Source organism: Wyeomyia smithii, chromosome 3, assembly GCF_029784165.1.
Source record: "Wyeomyia smithii strain HCP4-BCI-WySm-NY-G18 chromosome 3, ASM2978416v1, whole genome shotgun sequence".
Taxonomy (NCBI): domain Eukaryota; kingdom Metazoa; phylum Arthropoda; class Insecta; order Diptera; family Culicidae; genus Wyeomyia; species Wyeomyia smithii.
In genome coordinates this window covers 52939530-52965359 of record NC_073696.1, presented here as the reverse complement: position 1 = coordinate 52965359, position 25830 = coordinate 52939530, and the positions used below count along the sequence as shown (strand labels likewise).

At 36.8% G+C, this 25830-nt stretch overlaps 1 protein-coding gene across 3 annotated transcripts in view; it reads left to right on the top strand.

The window, feature by feature from the left end:
• The window catches only part of LOC129732211 (sodium/potassium-transporting ATPase subunit beta-2), a 46464-nt gene that overhangs the window by 4635 nt on the left and 15999 nt on the right, over positions 1 to 25830 (top strand). For 2 of the 3 annotated variants that reach the window (XM_055692855.1, XM_055692857.1), the window contains exon 3: positions 13206 to 13507. In XM_055692855.1, coding sequence (XP_055548830.1) covers positions 13378 to 13507 — 130 coding nt within the window. In that variant the 5' untranslated portion in view covers positions 13206 to 13377. Of the gene's footprint in view, positions 1 to 12479; positions 12752 to 13205; positions 13508 to 25830 lie in introns of those variants that run through there. The other variant, XM_055692856.1, reaches the window with a different exon arrangement.

The following is a 25830-nucleotide window of genomic DNA, read 5'->3' as shown; positions in this document are numbered from 1 at the left end:
TGGATATTCGTTAAGAGTAGGTCCAAATAACAATTTTCACGGTTTCTTACATGGTTAACCTGGTTCAAACCGAGTTTAGCAATTTCGTCAAACATGAAGCGCAAAGTGATGTTATCTCCAACGACTGGGAGTAGGATGCTTTAGTTTTCAGGGTTCAAGATGAAGTCAGCGGTGTTTTGATTGAAGTCCCCATAGATGTGAACTTTCACTTCTGGAGGTAGTTCAGATAAAAAATTTTCTGCGCAATTAAAAAACTTTTCATACGTAATTTTATTAGCGTTATGTGGAGGAAAGTACACAGAGGCGAATACGTGTGTTTCACCTGCTATGTGCGATTTTATCCAAATGTGCTCGAATTCTTTGAATTTAGGTGCAGCAACAGTTTCTGAATTGAAATTCACAGAGACCGCTATGAGGACTCCTCCGCCTGACTTCTTCTCGGATTCTTGAAGATTCCTGTCATTCCTGAATACATTAAACATATTTCCAAAAATTTCTTCACTTTTGACACTTTCATCCCAGTTTGTTTCAGTCGCCAATATGACTGAAAAGGATGAGCCTAGAAGATTGTTGTAAAATTGTTTCATTTTGACTGGGCCTTTCATGCGATTGAAATTTTGACAGTAAACCAAAATTTCAGTCGCATTTTGTGTTGGTGAAGAAATTTTTGGGGATATGGTGGTTGACGATGTTTGAGGGTTGGTGAGTGTTACCTGTAAGTCTTCTTCTTTCTCATCGAAAGGGGTCGTTATTTCCGAAAACTCGGTTTGTAAAATTTGTCGGTGCTTTCCCTTAGTTGTTGTAGGCGGTGTGTTCGTTCACTGGATAACGATGTCCGATGAGACTGCAGGTCTGCTAAAGCGTCATCGCGTGATATTCCCAGTTCTTCATGTACGTCCAGTAAAATTTCACGTAGCAGGTTTAAGTCAGTTGGTAGTCCTTCAGCTGCCAGCATCACCGATGCACTAATTTTGGTGATTCCTCGAATGCATACCGTTATTGGCTGATCATGCAGGAAAGCAAGGAAAGTTCGTACCGTATCCATAATTTTGTGATCACGCAGCCGTGCTCTCAGATAGCGTTTGTCACCAGCAGCGGATTGCTCCGTTAGTCTGACAATCGGTGGACGCATAGGATCTAGCAGCGGAGCAGTATTTTCCGGTTCTGACTTTGAAGTAGTGCTCTGTGTTGTACCTTTTTCAGATCGATACGGGTTGATAGTTTCTCCCATGGGCGCAACTACGGGGGGGCTAGGGGGGGCTACAGCCCCCTCTAGAAAGTTTTAAGCCCCCCCTAGAATTTCCCAGAGAATTATTGTAGTCAATAAAAATACATTCCATACTGCTTAGTAGAGCATCAAAATCATCACAAATTGAGATGTCATCATTCATTGGCTGAGAACTAGTACTGTGCCCAGGACAGTGCTGATAAAAGTCATTTTCCCCAGCAAAATTCTTCGAAAATTACAGCCAATCATTTTCAATTTTCACTTCCAATGATCGCAGCACTCTTTCAGATACACTAGATTTTCGTCCTAGTAACGTGCTGTTATACTCAGATGAAATAGATCGCGCGCATCGTTCACGGTTACGGAATAAAATTTGACGACAAATCCAACCAAGTGATCTTCACTTCAAAGCGAAAAAGAAAAACAAACAGTCCACTCTACCAAAATAAACCTCACCGAAACACTTTTTCACTGACACTGACCGATGCCTTGGCAATCTTCGTTAACTGATAAACTGATTTTGTTGTGTTGCTTTCATCGCATGAAATATAATGAGGTGTTTTGACAGTTCACTTCTATGCAAAAAGCGGGAAGGGAGAACTCTGAAAGGATTGTAAAAAAATAACGTTTCTGGATGCTTTTTTTCACCTTCACTCAAGACTGTCAACAAATATCAACCCTGGCCCAGGATCGTTTCTCAAACCTAGGTCTCACCAATACTTTGCCCCTTCGGTACCGGGACGTTAAGCGATCTACTGTTACATGTACCGAGCTTTTAATTGTCGTCCTCATTTCGTCACTAGATCATTGCGGGTAATTCCGGTTCGTTTTCAATTCTTGATTGTTCGTAGTATGTTTATTTAAACATTTACTAGGGCTGCGATACCTAATCTCGCGACGAGGCCGCCGTCTTGGGTGCAGAGGCGAGACACCGCATTTCATAGTTCACCGTTCACTTCGGATCAGTTGCTGTTCGAGCCGCCCCTATCCTGGAAAACAGACGCTCAGACAAGCTGCTCTCCAAGGAAAACAACTACCGATTCCCTGTCAGCATACGGCCGAGTTCCCACCGGTTCCCCAATCTTCTCTTGGTTGCTCGTATTCCAGTCGGTTTCACGTGGAGTTAGGAATATGGCATTATGCCTTGAACCACACTGGGATCTATTTTAAGCCGACTAGCACAGGTGTACTGTTGGTACGCACTGCCCAGTCGTTTACCAAACCTAGTTCTCCTCAATATCGAATCAGTGTCAGCTGAAAGAGGTGGTCAAGATATTCAATACATCTTCGGAGATTTATTCCCGATTGAAGTGATTTTGTCTTTTGTTACGACACTATTTTATGCGTTTTTAAATAGGCGCATTGTAACTCTTTTTCCTATTTTTTTTAAATGAAATGTATGAAAACTAGCCCCCCCTAGAAATTTTCCTTAGTTGCGCCCATGATTTCTCCTTTCCTGAAGTTGATGAGTTTTGGAGCAGAAAGTGCAGCTATCGGATGGTCGGTTGATGAGGGTGGCCCGGCGAATTGAACTTTTGCTGTGGCTAGTAATTCTTTGTCTGATGCGTTGATGCGTTGATAGTTTTGCGTACCGCTGTGCTGGTTGTTTTGTTTACTGGTATGAGTGATTTGTTGTTTTCTTTTTTCACGGTTTCTTTTGGCTTTTTCGGCAGCTTTTTCTTGTAGTCTTCGAGACCGTTGCTTGGCATCATAAGTGGACCAGTCCTGCTTCCATTGCCATTTGTTACCCAGAAATCTCCATCCCGGAGATGTATGGTCCGCTTTCGGGTAGAAAGATTTTTCAGCTAGTTCTGCCTGAAGATTTTTTTGAGATTTTGCACTGCATGTGTTGGTCACCTGAAGATTGGAGACAGTCCCTGAGACAAATTTCACCTCCTCGAGTATTTCAGTAAGTTTTGAGTCGTTATTTGTATGAGGTTTTCAATGACTCAGCCTCTGTGATTGAACTAATAAAATTGCTTGTCAGGCTTGAGAGCCGTTCGTCAAAATATTTATGTATTTTTTGTGGCATCGTTGAAAACGACTCGCTGATGCCGGTCAATGTCGTGTGCAATTTATTGTCACACGACTTTATGTGCTGCCCGACCGCACTGCACATGTTTTGATTGCTTTTGTTAATCGCTGACAAAGTTTCTTTGATATCATTAAGCAGGTGCTCAATACTGTCGAACAATTCTGACACTAAGCAGAATTTTTGTCTACTCTTGGAATCTCGGATCACCGACATGAACCATATAGTTCTTCTGGAGCATGTTCCGGTAAGACAAATTAGTGCAGTTGTCGATAAAACCGACTAACATTGTTATCAAAATTCATAAAACTACTCCAGGAGTTGATTTTCATTCTGTTTGAGTCCATTTGATAAGTTGTCCGAAAAGGCCGTTTCGGAGCAAATTCCCGACCTTGAACATCCGGATTTACGGGAAACACATAAGGACCAATGGCTCTTTCGGCCCCATACACTAAAAATAGACAAATTTTCCAATCTTTTGATGGGTCAAGATCGAAAATCGGTCAAGAATTGAGGAAGTAAGAAGCATTTCATTTTGGTAGGTACCCGGGTACCCTGCCGAGTACTGACGTGTGTTAAAATTGCCGAGTACATAAAGGTTGATAAGATTTGAAACTTGTTATTTCTTTATATTACATAATTTGAATAAGATTCATTGAAAGCATTCGTTGCTAAAATCTGTTTCTATTTTATTGATCCATAGTATGATGTAAATTGTTTTGTAATTGGGACCGCTCTCAAAAGTGATCCATAATTGTGTATATGATTAGTTATAAAATAAATATATTTTCTAAGAAATATTTACAAAACATGGAAACAAATACTCAATCAAGTGAATGATTACACATTTCTTTGACAGAAAACATTTATAGCTTACTTATAAACAATAAAATTGGCCAGAAATGATTTTTTTAGTTCATTCACCTTCTTTAGTGATTCATAATTGTTGGGAGACTGTACTGCTCATTTGCTTTCAATACTAGAGGTTCATTTGTTGATTTTTTGTTTTCGCTTGTAGCTAATGAAAGGGATTGTGAACAATTTCCCTAAAATTATTATCGAACTCGTAAATTAACCGAACCGAGTTCACCGAATAATCAGTATTCAGACGAATTTACTAATTTTCTCTTGATATAATTGATGAAAAGGTACATCAGAGTGCAAGTATTAGCATTAGATATTACACAGTTACAGTATAAAGTTAGCTTCGCTTTGTGCCGCATAGAAAAGTAATTTTCGCAGAGCGAATGTGAGCTAACATGAGAGGAGTTCCGGTTGATCATACCATTTATAGTCCTACGTCAAACCTGTTTCTGTGCACTTAGGTACAGGTTCTTATTTTTTATTTACAGGAACAATCAATCTATTTATAATATATTAAGCAGCTTCTATTTATGTATTAGGTGCGCTACTAGTTCTTGTAGTTTGTCAATAGATGATGCATGCAGTAAGTGCTGGTCGATTTTGACATACCCAAAACGTGATGAACCAGACTAAGACATACGATAACTAACGCGACTTTAGTGGTTTTATTGTGGCGTCATATTCATTTGCGAGAAGTGCAACTACGGGCAGTCTACCTAAGCTAAGCTAAGCGAATAATCATTATTCACGGGAAGGGTTCCTTTTTTCGTTTCATTCAAAGCAATATGACTGAAGCGCATCGAGTGTTAAAAAAAGGTTGAAGAAATGCTGCTCTAAGTGAAGCAATAATATGTCACAAAATATAAAAAAAAATGGTCACAGTGACGAAAATACCCAAGACGGAAAAAAGTGAAACAATGTGCCGTTACTGGTTCTATCGCTTTTAAGGCGGTGTCCGCATCGAGGAAAGTCAAAAACCTTCAATGAACATCCATGCCAAACGCAGGAACAGCTTGCTTTAACACGTGGGTTTCATATAATAATATAAATCTCTCATCATTGCACAATAGTTCAGAAAACGGATTTGAGAAGGGAATTTGGATCCTGTGCTGAATAGCAATACTGTAGAGAAGAACTTTTTTCTACAAAGTTGTTCAATATTATAAACCGCTTATTTTCATGTTATCAAAAATTTGAGTAACCAACATTTTCGAAGAAATCGGTAATCTACTTCTCATTTTTTTGTAAATAGAGATAAAAATTGTTCTAGGGTAAAGGCATCGATTTTGGCCATAATATGTTATGTATTAGAGATATTTGTTCTTCTTTTTTCAAATTGTAACTGAATCAGTTCAACGGGGAAATCGAATGATTCCGCTTATTTTCTACACTAACATTGAGTTTTAATATTAAAACTGAGTTATTTTGTTTACATATTCTCCAATCAAAAATCTTTTCTGAGCTCCTGTTTTGGCCATATAATTCCTAAATTGACCACTTGGGGCTCCTATATTGGCCAATTCGCGGAAACGTTGATGTCATACGAACTTATTTTATAATTTGACCATACCATTGAGATATATTTTATCAGCAAAAAATGCTTGTTATTGAACTAACTAAAAAGCCAGTATATCTTTAAATCAAACTAAATCAAAATATTATATTTACACATAGCTAGCAGTGCAGAGTACTTCGAGTTTGAATTTTATTTATATTAAATACGATGTTTTATAACACTAACACGAATTAATTTAAATTTTTCATAAATGGTCTGTCATTGATCTATATTAATAAGCTTCTGCTCTTTGCTTTTTTCACATTGCAACTTGTCCGCATTATTTTCTCACATCAACCTCGGTTACTCGAGTACCATGGAACGGAGTGAAATTGATCAATTTTCATAACCATTTCCAATTAACTAGCTCCATGTACATTTTTCCCGAAATAGTATAATTTTGAAACAAGTATTGGTATGTGCTCTAGTAAGCCTCTATGGCTATTGTTGAAATTTCTATCGTCTACTTCATGAAATAAATTCGATAATTCTATAAGGTACTATGAGGTAAATTGGGATGAAATTGATCACCATTGAAATCCATACATTCTTTTGGCAATGTGCTTTTTTTCGATATGCCAAAGATAAATGATGATTTCTGTACTTAAAAATATCATTTACGGCTAGTTTGGAAACGAAAATAACAATATTTCAGGTTAAAATTTGTTTATTTTGGTTCACGAGCTGCTTGCTGCTAAATTTGCTCTTATTCGATCGTTGTTAGACCGATTTCAATTCGGTTTGTTGCAAAAACTCAAAAACTAGCTCTGAAATTAAAATCCTGTGAATTCATCAGTATTTCTTTAATGGTATGGAATGATCATTGTTGAAAATTACATTTTTTGGGCTTTTATCAAACTTTACTCACTTCTCCAAATTTAACGTAATTATTCCTCAACTAAGATTACTTTAAGTAAATTCAATACTGAGTTGGAAGAATTTTTCGAAAATATGAAAAATTGCACCGGGCATGCAAGGGTTAACTTTGACAGGTATGTGAATCATGCAAAAGTTGCGTTTGAGGACACGTTAACATTGCATAGTGTTGTAAGAGAAATATCTAATGATTAGTAGTTTTTATCACGAATTTTCATGTGATCAATTTCACCCCATTCCACGGTACCACTTACTATAGTCACCAGGTCAGGTCAGTTTAATACAACTGAAGTTACAGTTTTATAAATATTCCCAACAAATGGAGATCGAAGATTTTTTTAGAAAGAGTGAGACAGAATACAATTCTTATCGCCTTATAAATAGCAGTAGCGGTACTATACAATCCTTATACAATCTATCTAATCCGAAACCAGTTAATTGATTTCACAATCATCGAATTGCATTGATATGTGACCAAGAATGGAACAGTGAACGTTTTTTGATTTATTTTTATGTTGCAGAGAAAAATAATACCAAAATGACTATTTTGTATCCATGTGCTGTAATAAGTTGTGCCTGATTCTGGCAACATTTTTTTTTTTTAGAAATGGACAAATTCAAGCAAAAAAATAGCTTGCAAACTTCCTAACTACCTGTACAGTAAACTGGGGAGAGTATAAATAGTTTCTTTATTAGAAGTGTAATGCAAATATTTATTTGCTGCAATTGGTACAGATTTTCACAATTATCAATTTTTCTATCATGACCAAAACCGGTACTCTACAATGTTGTAAATTTTAAGCAACTTTATAGAAAACTTTTTTCATCTTTGAAAATTCCATTTTCACATCAAAACTGTCTTTCCTTGGGGTTTTGGGCTCCTTTGGTGCAAAAAAAAACTGGAGATCAATGAACGGCGTGAAAGCCGTACAACACTGTTGAGCAATTCAACAAAAAAACGGGCAACCAATTTAATCGACCATTTTTGATTTGGCTGAAACTTTGCATAGACGTTTCAATAGGCAAAAGATGCCATTTTTGTGCTATTGGTTGATTTTTTTTTGGAACACGACTCACGAAGCTATTGAAAAATGCTATTTTGGGAAGGTATTGATGAATACAAATATTTTTAGGGCCAAACGGTTTGTTTGATCGGTATGACGTCTTCGACAAAGTTGTAGACAGTAATTTTGTCTTTCCGAAAAAACTTTACACTCTGAAAAAAAATATTTTTTGAAAAAAAAGTTAAAAAAAATTAAAAATTATCTTCTGAAAAAGTTTATTTTTTAAAAATCTAATGTTTTTATAGAAACTACAAGAGATTACCTAAACAATGCTATCTCCGATCATGGAGATATCAAGCAAAAACAAGTTACGATTTTTGAAAAAAAATGTTTTTTTTTTAATTTTTTTTTTTCGAATGACATTTTTTTCATTTGGAAAGACAAAATTGATATCTAAAAATACTACAAGGTATACAGCCCTAGCGGTTGTATGAAATGGTGACGTAGGACTTAATATATAAATATATATATATATATATATATATATATATATATATATATATATATATATATATATATATATATATATATATATATATATATATATATATATATATATATATATATATATATATATATATATATATATATGCTGCGATAAACTGTTCATAGGCAACACTACCGTTTGTATTTGATGGTCGTTATTGTAAAAATAACGATGCATGAATACATGAAAATTTCTCACTAGTAGAATTTGTGGAAATTCTCATAACTCTTATCTTTGAGCATTTATAGTTTCGAAAAAAACTGATTCCATAATCTTCAGTTTGAAATGTGTGCTACAGAAAGTTGATGATCGCACCACCAACGGTAGTATTGAATATTTTGCTTGGCCGCGCATAATAAAATATGGTCTGCCCTCAAAATATCCTGCAGCGTACAATGGTGCCTGTTGCTACCATATGCAAAATAAAACCGAACCGATTCCATAATCTTCAGCTCGAAATGTGTGCTACAGAACGTTGATGATCGCACCACCGGTAGCATTGAATATTTTGCTTGGCCGCGCAAAATAAAATTTGCAAATAAATACTTTACTCGCTATTGTGTGACAAACTAGACTGAAGCTGAATTTTCTACACGCAGTCTTTTGTATCGAGTTCAGTGTATATTTTTGCCATGAGGGCGTGGCCAAGCAGCTTAGAGAAAGAGAAACGGAACAAAACACTTTGTTGAGCCAGAATATGTAGGCAGTGGAATTTATTCCGCCCATGTTATTGTTATCCGTGCTCGGGAAACAAGGGAATAACAAGGAAAATGAAAACTTTTCACCTTTTTTCAGCATTAAGCAGTAAAGCAACAATGTTAATCGTTATATCAAACAATTGTTACACATTTTATCTATCCACCGACATATAAATAACTAAGATGCATTAAGTCGTTCGCTTGCTATGATCGTTTGAAATCTGACGCAACATTTGCCAGTTTCATTTTCAATTTCACAAAATGTAATCTAGAATAGAAAACAAAGACGTAGTCCTACGTCAAAGAAAAGAAATAATTTTTTTAGAGTGTATGTTTTTTTTTCGAAAAGATAAAATTATTATCTACGACTTTGTCGAAGGCATCACACCGATCAAACAAATCATTTTGGCCCTCAAAATGTTTGTAATCATCAATACCTTCCCAAAATAGCATTTTTCAATAGCTTCTCAAAAATGAGTCGTGCTCTAAAAAATTCAATCAATAGTACCAAATGGCATCTTTTGTTTATAGAAACGTCCATGTAAAATTTCAGCCAAATCAAAAATGACAATTTAAAAAAATCTTAAAACTTTAAATTTTTTGTGGAACTGCTGTGTTGTTCCTAACATCATAAGAAAGCTTCGTCAGAAGGCTGGTAACGGACCCTTCTCAAATGTTCAATTTTTTTAAGTTCATAATGAATGTATTTTCATGAGAAATAAATCAGTTTTTTTAAGCTCATTCACCTTTTTTGACTGCAGTAGAAAAAAATCCCAAATTTTTTGTTGTCATTCGTTACGACAAATATTGCAAGACTGAAATCGTAAGCATCCAAATCCTATTCAAAGTTTTTAATGTTTCTCGTCAAAAAATACTCGCAATTTTGACAAAATGTGCGTTTTGAGATATTCAATTTATATTTTTATTTTTAAATTTTAACTGCTATCTACAGCTTGGCCGGAAGACATCTCACCAATCAAACAAACCTTTCTACCTCTAAAAGATTAAAAAATTTTAACTTTTAAGGTTTTCATTTCTCCATGTTATAAAAACTTTAATTGTTTAGGTAACATTTTGCAGTTTTTATGAAAAAATAAATTTCTAAGAAAAATAAGACTTTGGATTATTAAATTTATATTTTAATTACAGTTCCTCCACAACTATGGGTCACTATTGCGAAAATACGTCTATTCTCACGAAACTGAGCAATTTTCATTAGCCATGGTATTTTTTTTAAACTCAGTTGTAACCTTATTTCAAATGTCACAAAAAATAATAATTCTACCCGGTGCATTAAACGAAGTGACCTATAATTGTAATAATTTCACATTTTGCGGTGCTTGTGGTTCAGTCCATGTTTCGGTTTTTTATTACTTTTGTATGATAATGCATCAAGACTGAATAAAATAACTTATTATCAAGTTTTTACAGCAAGAAAATAACTTTTGAGATGTATTTTGATGATTTTTTAGACTAAATGATTTCGAACGTCAAAAGTGACTCATAATTGTGTCTTTTGCTATGTATGTGATATTTTTCGTCCCAACCGATTTACACACTTCAGCTGCAGTGAAACTAACTGTTGATGGAAAGTGCACATCAGAACACAGAGATAGATAGTAAAACATTGGTTGTTAATAACTTCTCCGATTTTATATTTATATTCGAACATTAAGACAACACGTTCACTGACCCATAATTGTAGAGGGACTGTAATTAATTATTTTAAACATTCTCCAGGCAAGATTTTAGATCAATCGGACTTCTTCTTCTTCATTCTGCCTCAGAATGGTCAAAACTCCACTTTTATTAACCAATTAAAAGCAGTAGATCATAAAATATAGAATACGGCATTTTTATTCTAAATGTCTTCCAAATGCATGAAACGTGATGTTATACCATGAAAATTTATTTTATTGGCGAAAATAACATTCTGGGATTGATTCAAAGCGCCACTTCTCGAAGTTCCATTGCCACTCTAAATTGATCATAACATGAATTCTCAAAAATAAATAATAAAATTTATATCCTGGTTATTTATCGTGCAACATAAAGGGGGTTTCATTACATTACTTCTCCTTGTTATTGGAAGATAATCATTTTATACTGTCTGATGACATCCCTTCCAACTTGTTCCCACTTCGTAGGCTTCTAGCTGCTCCACTCCAACGATTTTATCCGAATGAAACAATCTAAATAGGACTGTCATGCAGCGCGGTTAGTTTTTCAAGATATTCAATTATTCATATACTTACCTTTACGGTAAAAATAAATAATCATTAAACCTGTCTGTATGGTTTTTTCGAAGACTTATTATAGAGCAATTTTTTTAAGCGCGGTCATGTGCACTATGTGAACAAAAAGTTACATACGGGATAATTATAAGATTGTTTCCTTTCAATGAGCAGTTTATAACAGCAAACCGCATCATTATAGAAACCGATAGGCAGTCAATTTACCTAAGCTCGATATTTAAAAAACCATTGGAATAAAAAGTATATGGAGTTGTGAAGGTTTTTGGAAGTTTTTGAAAATTTGTATATTGAAAGTAGGCGAAGTAACGCCCTTGTTTTATTTCAAAGCCCACCGATTTGAAAAATGGTCCATTCCTTTCAAGTACAGTCTGAGATTACAACGGAGAACTCTAATTTGTTTCAGGGTTCCTTTCATTGAAATAGAAGTTTCAAATTCATCAAAAAGCAAAAAAAAATCAAAATAGAGCAGTAGTGAACGAACCAAGGTAAAATTTTTTTGAATAGATTTGGATGGATACAAACAAAACCGGTTTATTGTTCACATATGAAATTGTTTTATAATATTTGCAGACAAGCATTCAATCGAATTTATTGGTTGAATAATACTCAGATAATAAAAGATTAGGTAGATATGCCGTAAGTAAATATTTGTCTAAAATAGAGGTGGAATGTGTGTAGAATCGAAGTATGTAAAATCGTGGTATACCGGTATGAATAATATATAATGCATTACCCTTGAAGTTTTTCCTAAAATCAATAAAATTTCCACCATCACACTCTTGGAGGTTCGATTAGGACCAAGAACTGTCTGTTTTTATCTTCAGGTTAAAATATTAAGGTCAAACAGCATTGCTTTAACTCTGTTCCTGTGAATTTAACACATAATATCTAATATTGGCTAGATCCCAATAGTTTCAATGTTTCAAATTTATTTCGTTCTACCGAATTGATTATATCATAATAACATCAATATCATTAGAATGCAAAAAGAAAATCAATTCATTACGCTTCCCAACTCCAATCACTAGTTACTAATAAGTGAGTGATATTTGCGTAGCGGCAAAAAAGTGGCCAACCGAAACTGACAGAGAAACTTTTTTCTCTGAATTCATCCATCAAAACTGGCACTGGATCGTAATCTTCTCCCACTGTGCACCACTCAAAAATCGCATGCACATGCTAACTTTTGGACAACATTAGGAAAAACTCTCGAAACTCTCGCATCCTTCGTTTGCTACCCGTCACAAGAGGCATGAGACTCTCACCGCTGCTAGTGTATTGCTGTAGACACTACTTAGCGCTCCTGCTCCATGATAGACGAACACGTATATGGAATGGAACCAGGGAGGCAAAGCGGAGCCGTTGGGGCATAACTCTCGGGGAGTATAAAATTGGCACTTTGCGAGAGCGCCAACGATCAGAGCTCGCGTACATTTCCGCGAGTCAAGTTGATACCATCTTAGCCGTAGCAGAACACAGCACGGTCGTGTGTTGTTCGAATCGGAGCTTTAGTTTTTCCTGCCGAGAGCAGGAGCGAGTGGAAAACGGTGTGCGCCTTCTGAGAACTGCCAAGCTGTACGCTTTTGGGTAAGGACACATTTGCTCGCGAGGCCAGCGGAGTTCGTGTTGTGCTGTGGTGGCGACTAGTCCTGGAACTTGTGGTGGATCCGAAAGATTACATCGCAAAGAAAGGTAACAGTTCTCGTATGGGTTAGTTACGGGAAGATTGTGGAGAGATTAAAACTAAATGTATTATACAATTGTTTAAAACTTTATAAGGGTGTGCCGTGTAATTCGAACGACACCGAACAGTAATGTGCTTGTTGAAGATTACGGAAAAGTGAGCTGGAAAATTCGCTGGAAAGCATGTGCCATTGAGTGTGTAGGGAATGTACGAGTGATGGAGTGGTTGAGAAAGTTATGCATGGAAAAGCGGGAGCGAACAGATAAGTGAGAATCTTTGACACACGCTGACCGAGAGTGTAGCAGTAGTGAAAGGTTTTTGTTACTGGCAGATTGTTACATAAAAAAATCGAAGAATATTTATTGAATTTCGGAAAACTGAACAGATCGCAGTGCAGTTCTGAAGTAGTGTGTTCACTTGATAGATGATTTTAGCGAAGATTTTGTTGGTTTCTATTTGCAGTATCGACGAATGTTGGTTTCGGTGAGGAAGTGATCAGTGCAATTTGGTAGATTGTGGAAAGGAACCAAAGATTTCGCGAGTTCGGTAATATACAGCACGGAGACGGTATTTTCTCGCCTAGCACCTAGATATTTCGAAGCAAAGCTTTGCCAGTTTGTGAAAGGGTACAGTCATGGCCGATAAAAAAGTAGCAGAGCAGTACTATGCCCCGCCCGAGAAGCTGGGCAAATGGGAAGGATTCAGCAAGTTCATCTGGAACGGCGAAACCAGCCAATGTCTGGGACGGACAGGATCCAGTTGGGGTAAGTAGACCTAAACCATTTGTGACTCATTTTCCCGAGCAGTTCTTCGCTTTGAGGATAAATTGTCCTTCTAATACTGGAAATCAGCCATCTTGTTTTTCCCACCCTCCTGTCGAGGGATGCATTCTCTGGAGCTTTCATACTCCCTCTCGCGCGCACTTCTTCGGACGGATTAAGGCAGGAGGTTTTCGTATATCCTTGAAACTATAGCTCTCGCAACGCTGTTGCTCTCACATTGGTTGCCCATGCTGCTCTTTTTCCATCCAAATATTTTCGAAAAACGGAAGTATGCGAGGAAAACTGATTACATAAATTTTGTTATAAAAGAAGCTTTTTATTGCAAACTACAAAGTCAATTTTTTGCTATTTCGTAAATTGAATGCCCATGTGGCGTCTAATTTTAAAACAGAGTTAAAATCAAAAAATATTGTATAAACCAATAATATGCATATCTCAATGATATTTCATTTTACCCATCTTCTTTTGCCCGTGAATATCTTGCTGTCAAAAAGATAGTATTATCAGGGCTAAACCCGGACTCCAAACGAGGGCGATTCGTGTCAAACAACGAACGGATATGGAAAGGATGAACAATATGAAGCATTTTTTCTCCTCAGTTATATAACCTGTTTTTGTCTGAACGAAGTATTCCATTTTCCATTTGAATGAATTGTCTACTGCAACAACAACAAAAAATGCTGAAAAAAGAATCGGTTATGGGTGCAAAAGGGGCTGGCAATTGATAGTTGGAAACGCTTTTCAACCAAATGATCGCTGGAAGGCTAGCATTATTTGATTCGCTAATAGAATTACGATTTTCGAACGTCGCCTTCGACAGACGACCAGGCAACTGCATTTCTTCATGGAGCAGCCACGTTCTGTAAACCAGGACCGTAGACCCTTCGATTGCTGCATGACTGATTGATGGAGGGGGACAGTAAGCGATTGAGAATGGCAGACTGAAGAATAGAGGTTAAAGTTTCGATGGGGTTTATCGATTTTCTGTTAAATTTTTCGTTTCTTTTTTTGCGTTTATGAGCGAAAGAGGGTGGACAACACTTGGCTCCTGTTTCTGACTGCCGTGAGCGTTAAATGGATGGAATATAAAATTTGATTCTTTGCTTTTTCCCTTGAATTGCTTCGTGCTCGAGCCGACTAGAGTGTGCTTCGATGCGGTGTCGGTTACATAATGCGGACTCCAAAAGGGGAAATGTAGCGCTGTGGTCTTTCTGCAGCTGATATTGGTCGCAGCCGGAGCCAACTTTTGTTCTTCCGTTTTAGGCATAATGAAAGTACCATTATAAATAGGTTATCAACACGCTACTTAGACGAGGTGGGGAGTCTTTTTACCATTTCTGGGAATGCTTGAGGATGTGAACCAGGTCCACATTTAATTCACACTAACCACATCATTCACATAACTTTAGCATAATTTTTGAAGCTTTCGCAACTCTACAATAAGTAGCGGGTCGAAAAATGTGCTAATGACATTAAAGGCACTTGATGAAATATTCATCTATAGCACTTCAAATAAAAGAAATTTGCCTTCCTTGGTGAATTCAAAAGATAAATACTTATTTTATTACAAATCGTCATTAGGCATAAGAATCGAAATGACGTAGGCGAAATCAATACGATGGAAATATCATTACCGGTATCACTTCCGTGAAAAAGCAATCTTGATTTTATTCACCACACAATGCAACAGGGTGTTTGTTAACTTTCTGTGCTCTGAAGTGGAATGTGAGGTGAAATTTCTATAGAACTTAATTTGATGATGAACAATGTGCTGAAGAGATAAAGGTTTAACATATCATAATAATTTTTATTGTTGGAAATAAATTTCACTATTGAATCACAACAAGTCGTGATATAAATTGCTTTTGAATTACTTATAATCATTTTTTGTGTCTTATGACCGCTCATTAGACAAAAAAGGTTACAAAATAGAAAAAAAACAAGCGCGTAACGCTTGTATGAGTTTCTGCACACATCTGAAGAATCTCTCCCGTAGCGTCCCAGCTTCAAATGTTCAATCGAAACGCCACTGTTTTGATCCAAAACTCAATTCACTGTTTACCGACTGTGAATTAAAAAGTATTCCATTGCGACTAAAGCTTCCGGAGATGGTTGCAAAATCATTAAAAAATCGAACATGGGTTTTCTAGATTGGCACGAGTTTTTACTATCAACAGTCCAAATAAGTCTTTTCCATGATAAACTCAATGAAGCTTACAGAGAATCTATTCTATAGAAGGAAAGAAAAATATATGCGGAACTTCAAATCCGTTTGGTGGCGATGAGGCGATTTCATTGCTTGTAGATAACAAATTTGTTACAAAAAGGAGAATGTTTCGTTATTGCTTCTAAAGTAATATATAGTGAATTTAACTAGATTTATGTTAAGCAAACCATTTTTTCAGCACACCAATTTTCGGGCCATGAATGCTTCAATATTCATTTTACTATTTTTTATCCTAAACACAGCAAAAGCAAAAAATGCATATTAATATAACTATGTTGGGCAAAACTTCAGAAAAATAATCCGAAGGACCAGTAGGAACTTCAATTTTCAAAACATTTGCAGTGTGCCCTTACTAACACGCAGAGAATTCTGAGTAAGGATCCCCAGGATACCTTCAACTCGGTGACGGAATCGTGAAAGGAGTCGCAAACACGATCCGGAGGATTTCCACTCACGATTCTTATTCAAGAATCCTAGACTGGGCATTCCTGAGGATTCTTTTTTCAGGAACCCTTTTCAAGGACGCTCACGAATCCAATGTGAGAAATCCTAGAGAATCTATGCGAATCGTATGTGTTCGTACGGGTGGTCTTATTTAATCTCATTCTAATGGTTGATTAATCTATTATGCTATCGGGGTTTTCAATGAATACGTATGAATTAGAAGAGTGAGTAGATTATCCTATATTTTATCTATCTTTTAAAAAATCGGAAAAAAGTCATCCAAAAAATATGTCATCTAAAAAATATGAGGAAATGGGATGCCGGACTACTTCCAATGTAGGGTAATTGTACCTGTTAAGAGAAAAGTCTATTTACGCTAAACTTTTTCTCCGATTTTTTTGTGTAATGACGAGACTAAAAACATTATTGAAAATTAATCTAAAGGCTTTTTGAGTGGCATAAGTCACTTTTCTTTTGAAAGTCTTTGCACACATACAAAAACAGGGTGACTGGTTCCTTGTTGGGAGTATTTTAGAGGCTGATAGAGGAACATATTTGATGTGACAGCTGACGGTGAATGTGAAAAATAACTTTGAGCAAAAATGTTTGAAAGTAATAGGTGTTGTGAACGTATTTTTATATTTTTTCATAAGAAAATGTAGTTAACATTGTTGTTTTTTAGCTTAAATTTAGCATTATCAACCGCTCTCACCAACAATTTATCTGCTTTATTTTTCGAGAAATTTCAATTTTAATGCAGCATTTTTGATGGTTTGATTACCACTTTTATGTTCATGCAGGTTCTTCACCAAACGTGCTTTATTAAAATTGTAATTACTCAAAAACTATGACAAATAGAGTGTTGGTGTCAAAGAACGAACTGTATAGTGGTTGAAAACGTTCAATTTTAGTTAAAAAAATACAAGAACATCACAATACGTTTACAACAGTACTACTTTGAAACATTTTTGCTTACAGAATGTTATTTTCACGTTCAATCACGTTCTGTTTCTGCTAGCAAATTCCCTCAACTTTCAAATGAAACTAAAAGAATTGATCTAAGTGGTATACGCTTTATCAAAAGAGTGTCCAAGAAACTTGTTGTCCAACGTGAGGGCATATGCGTAGAAGAAATTTTTTTTATCAAATATGGCCTTCTATCATCCTCTGAAATACTTCCAACAAGGAACCAATCACCCTGTACATCTTCTACTACAGGTTTGGTTCCGAAGCACTCAAGTACCTGGGGACTCCACCAAAAAGTGCAGGGGGAGTATAAGATTTGTAAAAAAAAAACTTCTCATTTCAAAGCTTTTTTTTCGAAAATTTGGGATAAATACAGGGTGCGCGTGCGGTGCGACCGCTATATTTAATTCTAATGAGGCACAATCTTAACATATTTGGCAATATTGTGCCTGTAAAAATGGCACAACTGTTAAAAATAATGGTCCTCGTGGCTCTGTGGTTAGCGATGTCGATCGGCTTGCAGGTCGATCGGCAGGTCGAGCATCTTTTCGAGCTGGAAATTTTCTCGACTCAGCACTGGGGCACGGTGTATAGTTGTACTTATCCTACACTTGCAAAATGAGTCGAAACAAAATCGATAACGAATTTTCTCTACTAATCTTAATTGATCGAGACCGCTATAAGTTCCACCAGCTAGCGTGCGATATTGTTTGTTAAAAATAAACTGGTGGCAAATCAGAACGTATTCTTTTCTCGATTATCGATTTTCTTCGCGCTGAAAAAAGTGTCTATGAAATCATTCATCTCGTAAACCTGTTGCGATCAATAGTATTTTTTAATAAAAAGTTTGGGAAAAACGTAAAACATTATACACTCATTAGAATACACTAAGAATACAGATAAATAGATTACGATTGAGTATTACAAATACTACAAATTGAAGTATTCGGTAGTGTGCTGAGTGGTTCACGCAAAAGTCCTCGCAGAGAAAATGCAAAATGTTTTGAACAATTATAATGTCTTTATAATTGTTAATGATTCAATGATGTTTTTAAATATTCGGATTAATGAAAGTGAATCGATCAGATAATATTTTCATTTGTTTAGTCGGTATCCAAATCAACAGTATTGATTGCTGGTTAAACAGCTTCAACGATAGCAGCTTCGTGGAAAACGTAACCAATACCAGTGCAAATCCCGATGGCGACCAACACCAGTTATACTTTATAAGTGTGATCGGAGCTAGACATACGCTAGGGCATCAATTGCGTTATGACCAACACAATCTGTTATCAACGCCTCAATACCAATCAGAAGTTGCACAAAAAAGTTACACACAGTTGAATACCTTTCCAGGCAGTTATAATAGCCGACTCCTGGCAGGGTAATTAACGAGGCTCGGTATGAAAGAGCAGCAAAGGCTATATATGGGAGTGTAGAGAAGAATAAGGGTATAAGTATAAAAACCAGTTGCTGACCACGGTGACAAAGTAACCTTCCTTTCCGTTATAGTCGTTGTAGATGCAGAGATAAGCTCGGTCTCCGGCAAAAACGATTGTAAGGACGTAGCCGGCGCCGTTATAGATCTATACAAATTGGAAGTTACTGAATTGTTGCACATTGAGAATGGTAAATTACCTTGAAAGTGGTTCTTTGTGCAACACCACTAGCGGTCATTCAAATTCAAGCTCAAATTTAGAACTTTCAAGTGAGTTTTTAAAATTTCTACTTCATAAAAAACCTGAAGTAGACTAAAAGGAATCCATTCGATGGATTAGTAGACTGATTTAGTTAGTATGTCAATGTTCTCCGAGATGAATATATGATCCAAGATGAAAAAAAGAACGAATACCCTAGCACACTGAAAAAACTGAAATGCCTTCTGCGGCAGAACGGAAAAAATACATTCATCAAAAAAGACGGCATTCTATCGGCTTAGATGTCTATTGAGTCCGCTTGTCATTCAGTGACAATAAACCTAAGCATAGAATTTTGCTCAGAGGTTTTCCTATGAACGCTATTTTTCGCTTTTTTTATTGTGGGTGTCCTATTTTGGATTCACCTGTCCATATATTGTGTCCACTCCATGGCTTATTCCAAGAGGAAACCTCCACTTCGTTCTTTTTAGTGACAGTACGTACTATTTGCAAGCTTATATTTTTCTCCTCACTTTTCCTAAAGCGAATTTCCTGATTTCCCTAACCCACCTAGTTTCGACCTGAAGCCAACCTGACTGCTGTCAAAACAAAACACATTTGATCTGCCACCTCCACCTCCGAGGTGCACCGTCAAATTTGTCGGCTTTAGCCGCCGCATGGATTTAGTTTTTACTTGCGCTGGTTGGCGTTTCTTTATATAAAGAATAAAAAAAATCACAAGTAATGATTGCCTCATGTGTTTGTATGTAAAAAAGTTAAGTGAGAAGGAAAAAAAATATTCTTATTACTTTCAATTGATAATTGGCTTGCTTGAGACGTCGCACCCTACGACTGAGTATTACGGGTAGATAAGAAAATCAGTTGTTTCTCTTTTAAAGGCAGGTGCACGAGTCTTATTTCATACAAATATGCAGTAGTTTTTTTTTTTTTTTTTTTTGAGATCTAATAATACACTGGTTTTCCCTGTTCTCCAAAGCGGGCCTCTAGGTCGATATAAAAACTATTATGTATTCAAGTATAGTAATAATTATTCATATGTAGGACCAATATAGAAAATTTATCCCTTGTTTGTTCTGGAGATGTGAATCCAAAGTAGGATTTGAGCATAAGAATTTGTCTCCAGTGTTTCAGAAGAAATTTTTCACGTTGTGATATTTTAGTAGCGCTAAACGTATAAGTTATCCTGAACTGATCAGGAACAACATTGGCGTTCCGACTCTACATGTAGATTTCCTAGCCTAGCAGTGAGCCCTCATATGTGCATACTCTCCATATGTTCAATTATCATTAATATATATTGATTGTTTCTCCATTGAATTAATTGAGACACGGTCGCAGCCGCCGTCGCCACCGAGAAAGCATTCAATTGAGTAAACGAAAGGCATGGCAACAACTTTGCCCAGCATGCTTCAGCTAACGTCACATGTCACCGATAGCTCTTCGGTGAACCGGCAAGTATAGTGACACAAGCTGCGACTAGGGTAGAACGTCTTTATCACGTTCTGCCGTTCTTATGAACAATCCGGGTCTCTTACATTCATCAAACGGCTGAGACTGGAAAGCAATACCCCCACTGTGGCAGGAATCCACTCCACCATGCATCTATTAATTATTCAAACTTGTATAAAACCTCTCTTTCACGGTTGTTGTATAAAACCAGTACGGGGATTTCGCGCATTAATTCCAATGACGTGTGTGTACAAGTGTCATTGCTTGTAAATTACGGTTCGTGATTTTACCCTATTCCTAGAATAAAACTACATTTGTACTTCAAAAAAGTTTGCTGAAACAAGCCACAGAATGCTGACTAAAATTAAAAGAATCTAAATACTTGCTTTCACTCTCAATTGAAACAGAGCACTTCGAACGTCAGCAACCAAAATAAAAAAAGCGTATGACGACAATACTTCTCACACGCAGCAACACCAGCTAGCACGTGTTAACCGTTGACCGTAATAGCAGATCGTATAGGTACACCAATATACCTACTACCTATGCGATGAGTAAATCATTCTGTTTCTTTTCAATCAGCTGACAGTAAGCCAAGGTCAGTCATTTAATGTGCTTCACTGCTTCGCAATGTTGCGAAATACGTAGCACGGTTTTCGGCCCCGATCCACTCGGTTCGGACTCAATTAAAACCGCTGAACTCTGGTCAATCGCAACCAAATTGAATCGCTTCTAATTGCCGATAAGTCTGGAGCTAGCAAGTCTGGTGTTGGAAATCCGATCCCTGATATGTACCGCGACGCTCTGGGTTCTTCCTAGTAAGAACCGTGCGTTCTGAATGATTTCACGAACACATAAAATAAGCTTTCTGTTTGAGTCAGCACAATACCGGTTGATAAGAGTCGGCCGAACTGGAATGTTTATGGTACAGTGGACGCATACTATTTTGCAGCTTTCATTGTTACACTTTAAACTTTTTTCTGTTTGTTGTAATCAACAATTTTCGATGGTAAGTGCTAAATGAGTCCCAACAAAACCAGATACGCGTTAGATTATCAACAAAAAATTAAAGGGATTGTGTTCAGACAATAAACAATTGTAGAATTAAGCTTGGAATAACTAATTCCCGACAAAACCGGATATGCGTTGAACTGCCCACAAAAAAAATCAAGGGTTTGTGTCTAGACATAACGTTAGTGTGATTTTTACATTATTAACGGTATTCTGGTTTCATTCACTATGAATTTTAAAAAGGAAAAAAACTTATTATTTCCTCTATACATAAACAACCTCTTTTTCAACTCTTTCAGACTACTATTATTAACCCCAAGGTTATGCCTGATGTCTGAATTCTAGTATGAATTGTCGACTTCGAATTCTTCTTTTCCGTATCAATCTCACAATTCAATCGTAGATTACCATAGCATAATAGCCTTTCAACCCAATACTCTTATCAAATCCGACTGGCGCGGAGCCATACAGGTGGTATCAGTGCATGTATTTTGTTTCCTACGTGCTGTTTTGTGCCATTACGGTGCTCGATTTGTAAGGCCTTTTGACGTGATTAATAATGTTGCTAGGTCTGTTTATTCCATGCTGATTATTCTGAAAAAAAAATCAATTTTTGATGTAGTAACACAGCACACCATCGACAAACTGCTATCAGTTACTTATCGCACTGATTTCATGACTTGAATTGTAATCCGTTGGATTACTCTAGTGCAATTGGCTATCAAGGGAAATGTGATGTCGTACAACTCGTTCATATCAATAATCTGTCTGTCAGTGTCAAAAGACATAACAATGAGGCTTATTGAAGTGTTCCTTTCCTTTACTGTAGGTGGTCTCTTTCAAGAAACTAAGACTAACTATACATTTAGAATGACTTTCATTTATACACAATCCAGCCACGATTTGACAGAATGAATTGATGAATTATATTACATTCTCAATCCAGAGGCAATTTCCCCACAGGGTATGACCTCACATGAGTAGAACTTTATGACTTTTCCGTGCATTCCCCCATCCCCATACGCAACTGTGTCGTTTCGCGTCACCGATCGTTTAAATCCTGTCCGCAAGCGTTGCAGAGTAAGTGTCCATAATGTTGACTTAGCGCTGTATACCAATGTCCAATTACTACTACTTGCTATCCCAACCGGTGGCGCACATAAACAGCGATTGAAACGATGTTCTAGACGCCGGCATATCGGTCAGTACGGCACCTCCAAAAATCCCCTGACTGTACGTAACGGTCTCAACCATCGATGGCGAGTTTTATGTGGTACTTGCACAAACGCCTGTCAAAGCGCTTGCGCTTCAACTATAAATAACTGCTGTATTTCCGTCGGTTGACGCTTATCTATCTATATTTCCAAGCCAGCATGCAAACCACCCACAATTTCGAGCTGCTGCTGCTTTTCCATGTACTTCATGGTCGTTTGAAGACGGTTTGTAGGGCTAACATTGGAGGCAACTGTAGAAAAATACGATTTTAATGATCGAATTACAGCGACGATCTGGGAAAGTATGAATCGTGCAAATTGTTTCCGTACTTTACCATTCCGGAATGCTGCCCTTCAATGCATACTTCTCGGTTGAGAAGCTCAGGTTTGCTACATTTCTAATAGCAGAAGGATGCTTCAATATTATCAGCTGGTAAGGAACTTAATACTGATAAAGCCTGGAAATTGAAAAGAAGCGGCACAATGTTTGATTCTTCCAAATGTGCTTTAATATTATCTGTTAAATCTGGAATTACCTCGTCCCACTGGATTGTGTTTTTGGCTTCCATAACTGATTTTCTTTACAAATTAAAACGAAACAACACTATGCTATCCGTTAAAATTTAAATGATTTCAAACAAAAAAATCAAACAAGTATGGAGAAGTAAATGATAAATTCGAATAATTAAATTACAATTTTCTGCAGTTCTGCAGATTTCTTAATCGATTGCTGCAAGAACGAATGAAGTCCGTTGAAAATTAATTAATTTATAAGCATATGGAATTGGACATATTTTTCTCCTGTTCCGTTCTTCAAATTTTCATTTTACACCCTTTTGTAGATGAACTTCCTGAGAGACATAATTCTACGTCAAAATCACGAGGTCGTTGAGGTTGGCTTTATTTAACAGGTGGAAACTTAAATTTTGCGATTTTATTGAGGTTCTCTTACTTCACAGCGAACACGGTCAGAGAGAAATGAGAACATGTATGCTCTTATGGCCGCAAAAAAATCCACCCCTCGTTTAAAATCGAAGTATGCTGATAATAATTTTTTTTCGGGGTTTCAATTCCGGAAAAATAATGCTTTCCAGACAATTTTGCCACAATTGTTTATTCGATCTAATTCTTTTTACGCGACTATTTCTACCTGATTTCATTTTACACGATGCTTTTACGCGATTTTCACGAAATTATGCGTTCTTTTCAAGGAGATTTTCCCGAAATTACGCAATTTGTGACATTTTTATATAAACAAAGATAAAACCCACCCGCGCACACATATCACGTAGCGAAAGAGTCAAAACCACGCGATTCTTTTTAAACGATTTGTTCAAAACTAGCACGCAATCTTTCCATGTGATGTGTTAAAAATTATGTGACCTTTGTTTGCGCAGATGCATCAATCGCGTTAAAATAGAATCTAGGGTATTTAAGAATAATAAATACAAATAATTTAAAGTCGATATGATCTTTGGCCTCGAAAATCAACTGACAACGCTTTGGCATATTTTTCACGAAGTTCTGGAGGTGTTGGGGATCCAGTTCGTTCAGTCGGGGCTTTAGGGTGGCCACACCATTGGTTTGATCCGAGCCGAACGGAAGAATGCTGATGTTTTCTTCGCTGTATGCTTCGGGTCATTATTTTGCTGGAAGGTGTAGTTGTTCTCTAACCCTATTTCCAGCACGGATTCTTACAGGTTCTCGCGCAAAATGTGGGTGTAACCATCGGCAGTCATAATACCGTTAACGAGAAACAGCCTCACAGCCTCACGAGAGTTGACTAAACAGCTATAAAAATTATGTGTGTGTCAGATGTAAACAACCAGCTGTCAAAACCTGGGTGTGTATGGTAAAAACACGCTAAAATAAATTTACACAAGCAGATTTTTTATGCCATCCCTACTAAGAGTATCCATTTAGGAATGAAAGTAATTTTTTTGTACAAAAATGCCAAAATGTTCTCCTAGTTACCTACTTTTACGTAGTATTGACTGAAATACCTCCAAGTTTGAGAAAACTTTTATTATTGGCACACTTTGAATACAAATAGGGGTGAATTTTGTATGGGCCCATCAGTATATTTGAGCTATCTCTCTCGCCTCTTTATGACATCATTTTTTTGTTTTGCTTATGTATATTCAGTTCTGCTCAAAATGGTGCCGAATCAAGAAGCATTTTACCAAAAACATCATATCAAGTAGACTGGGAACTCTGCCTGAGATTGAGCGACAGTTTTGGCAGCGCAGTCTTTCGAGTAAAAGTGGAACTGACGCATACTAGTGTGTGCTGGCGATGCGAATGCAAGCTGAACGCACAGGTTGGACTTCCACATACGCCCACTCTGTCTTCGCAGCGATGCAAACTTCCACCTTTGATAGATGGAGAGCACTGTTTGATTTGACGCTTGTCATTTGTATGGGATCGATCCAGAGTTGCCAGTCTTCTTGATATGATGTTTTTGATTTTACTTAGTGCATACAGTTCTAACTGACATGGACAAGAATGTTGGAAAAAGATTCACGGTAAACCATTTAAAAGCGAAAATCTTTCGGTTTCGACGGTGGGTAACCTCAACAACAATTCTCCAGGAAGGTAGTCAAAAAACACTTCTTGTCCAAACCAATATCTAGAATAAAGTTCTTTCGAAACATGAAAGATGAATCCTCTTGAACCACGAAAAGCTTCTAGGCAAATATTCTGTAAAGCCACTGGTCGAGATGAGTTCCTAGCAAGTTCATTTTCGTTTTTGTCGGTAAATTCGTTGAAAAGTTGACAATTTGGCAGTTTTTTGTGACGAACAAGACTATGGATTTTAATATGTATAAGCAGAGGTGCCTTGAAAAAAAATATTCTTCCGTATTTTAAAGCTCACAATGGACCTGTAAAATTTTGACCAGATTTGGTACGCTGTAGTGTCAGCGAAGAAGTGCTACAGTGGTAAATGCTCAGGCAGTTTTCAACGGATTTCCTTCATTTATACAGCAATCGATTGGGCTATGCATCGCTCGAAATACGAAAAATTGTGATTTTGTGATGCTAGCTATTGTACCATTGAGAAACATTTTGTTTTTTTTTTTTATTACTTTTTTAAGGTGACTTTCAGTTACAGGCTGGTTCGTCACCATTCCATTGAGAAACGTAGAGCCTAGTTTTAAACGCATGTTTCGATCAATCAGGCCTGAAAACAAGGCCAAATATCATTTCATATGAATTATTTTAGAACCGGCTACCTGATATCAAGCACCCGGACCCAAGACGCCGAATTTCAACTTGGTGACTTCCGTTTCCTGGAAAACAGCAATACCAGTTAATACGTGTATTTCCGGAATCGGG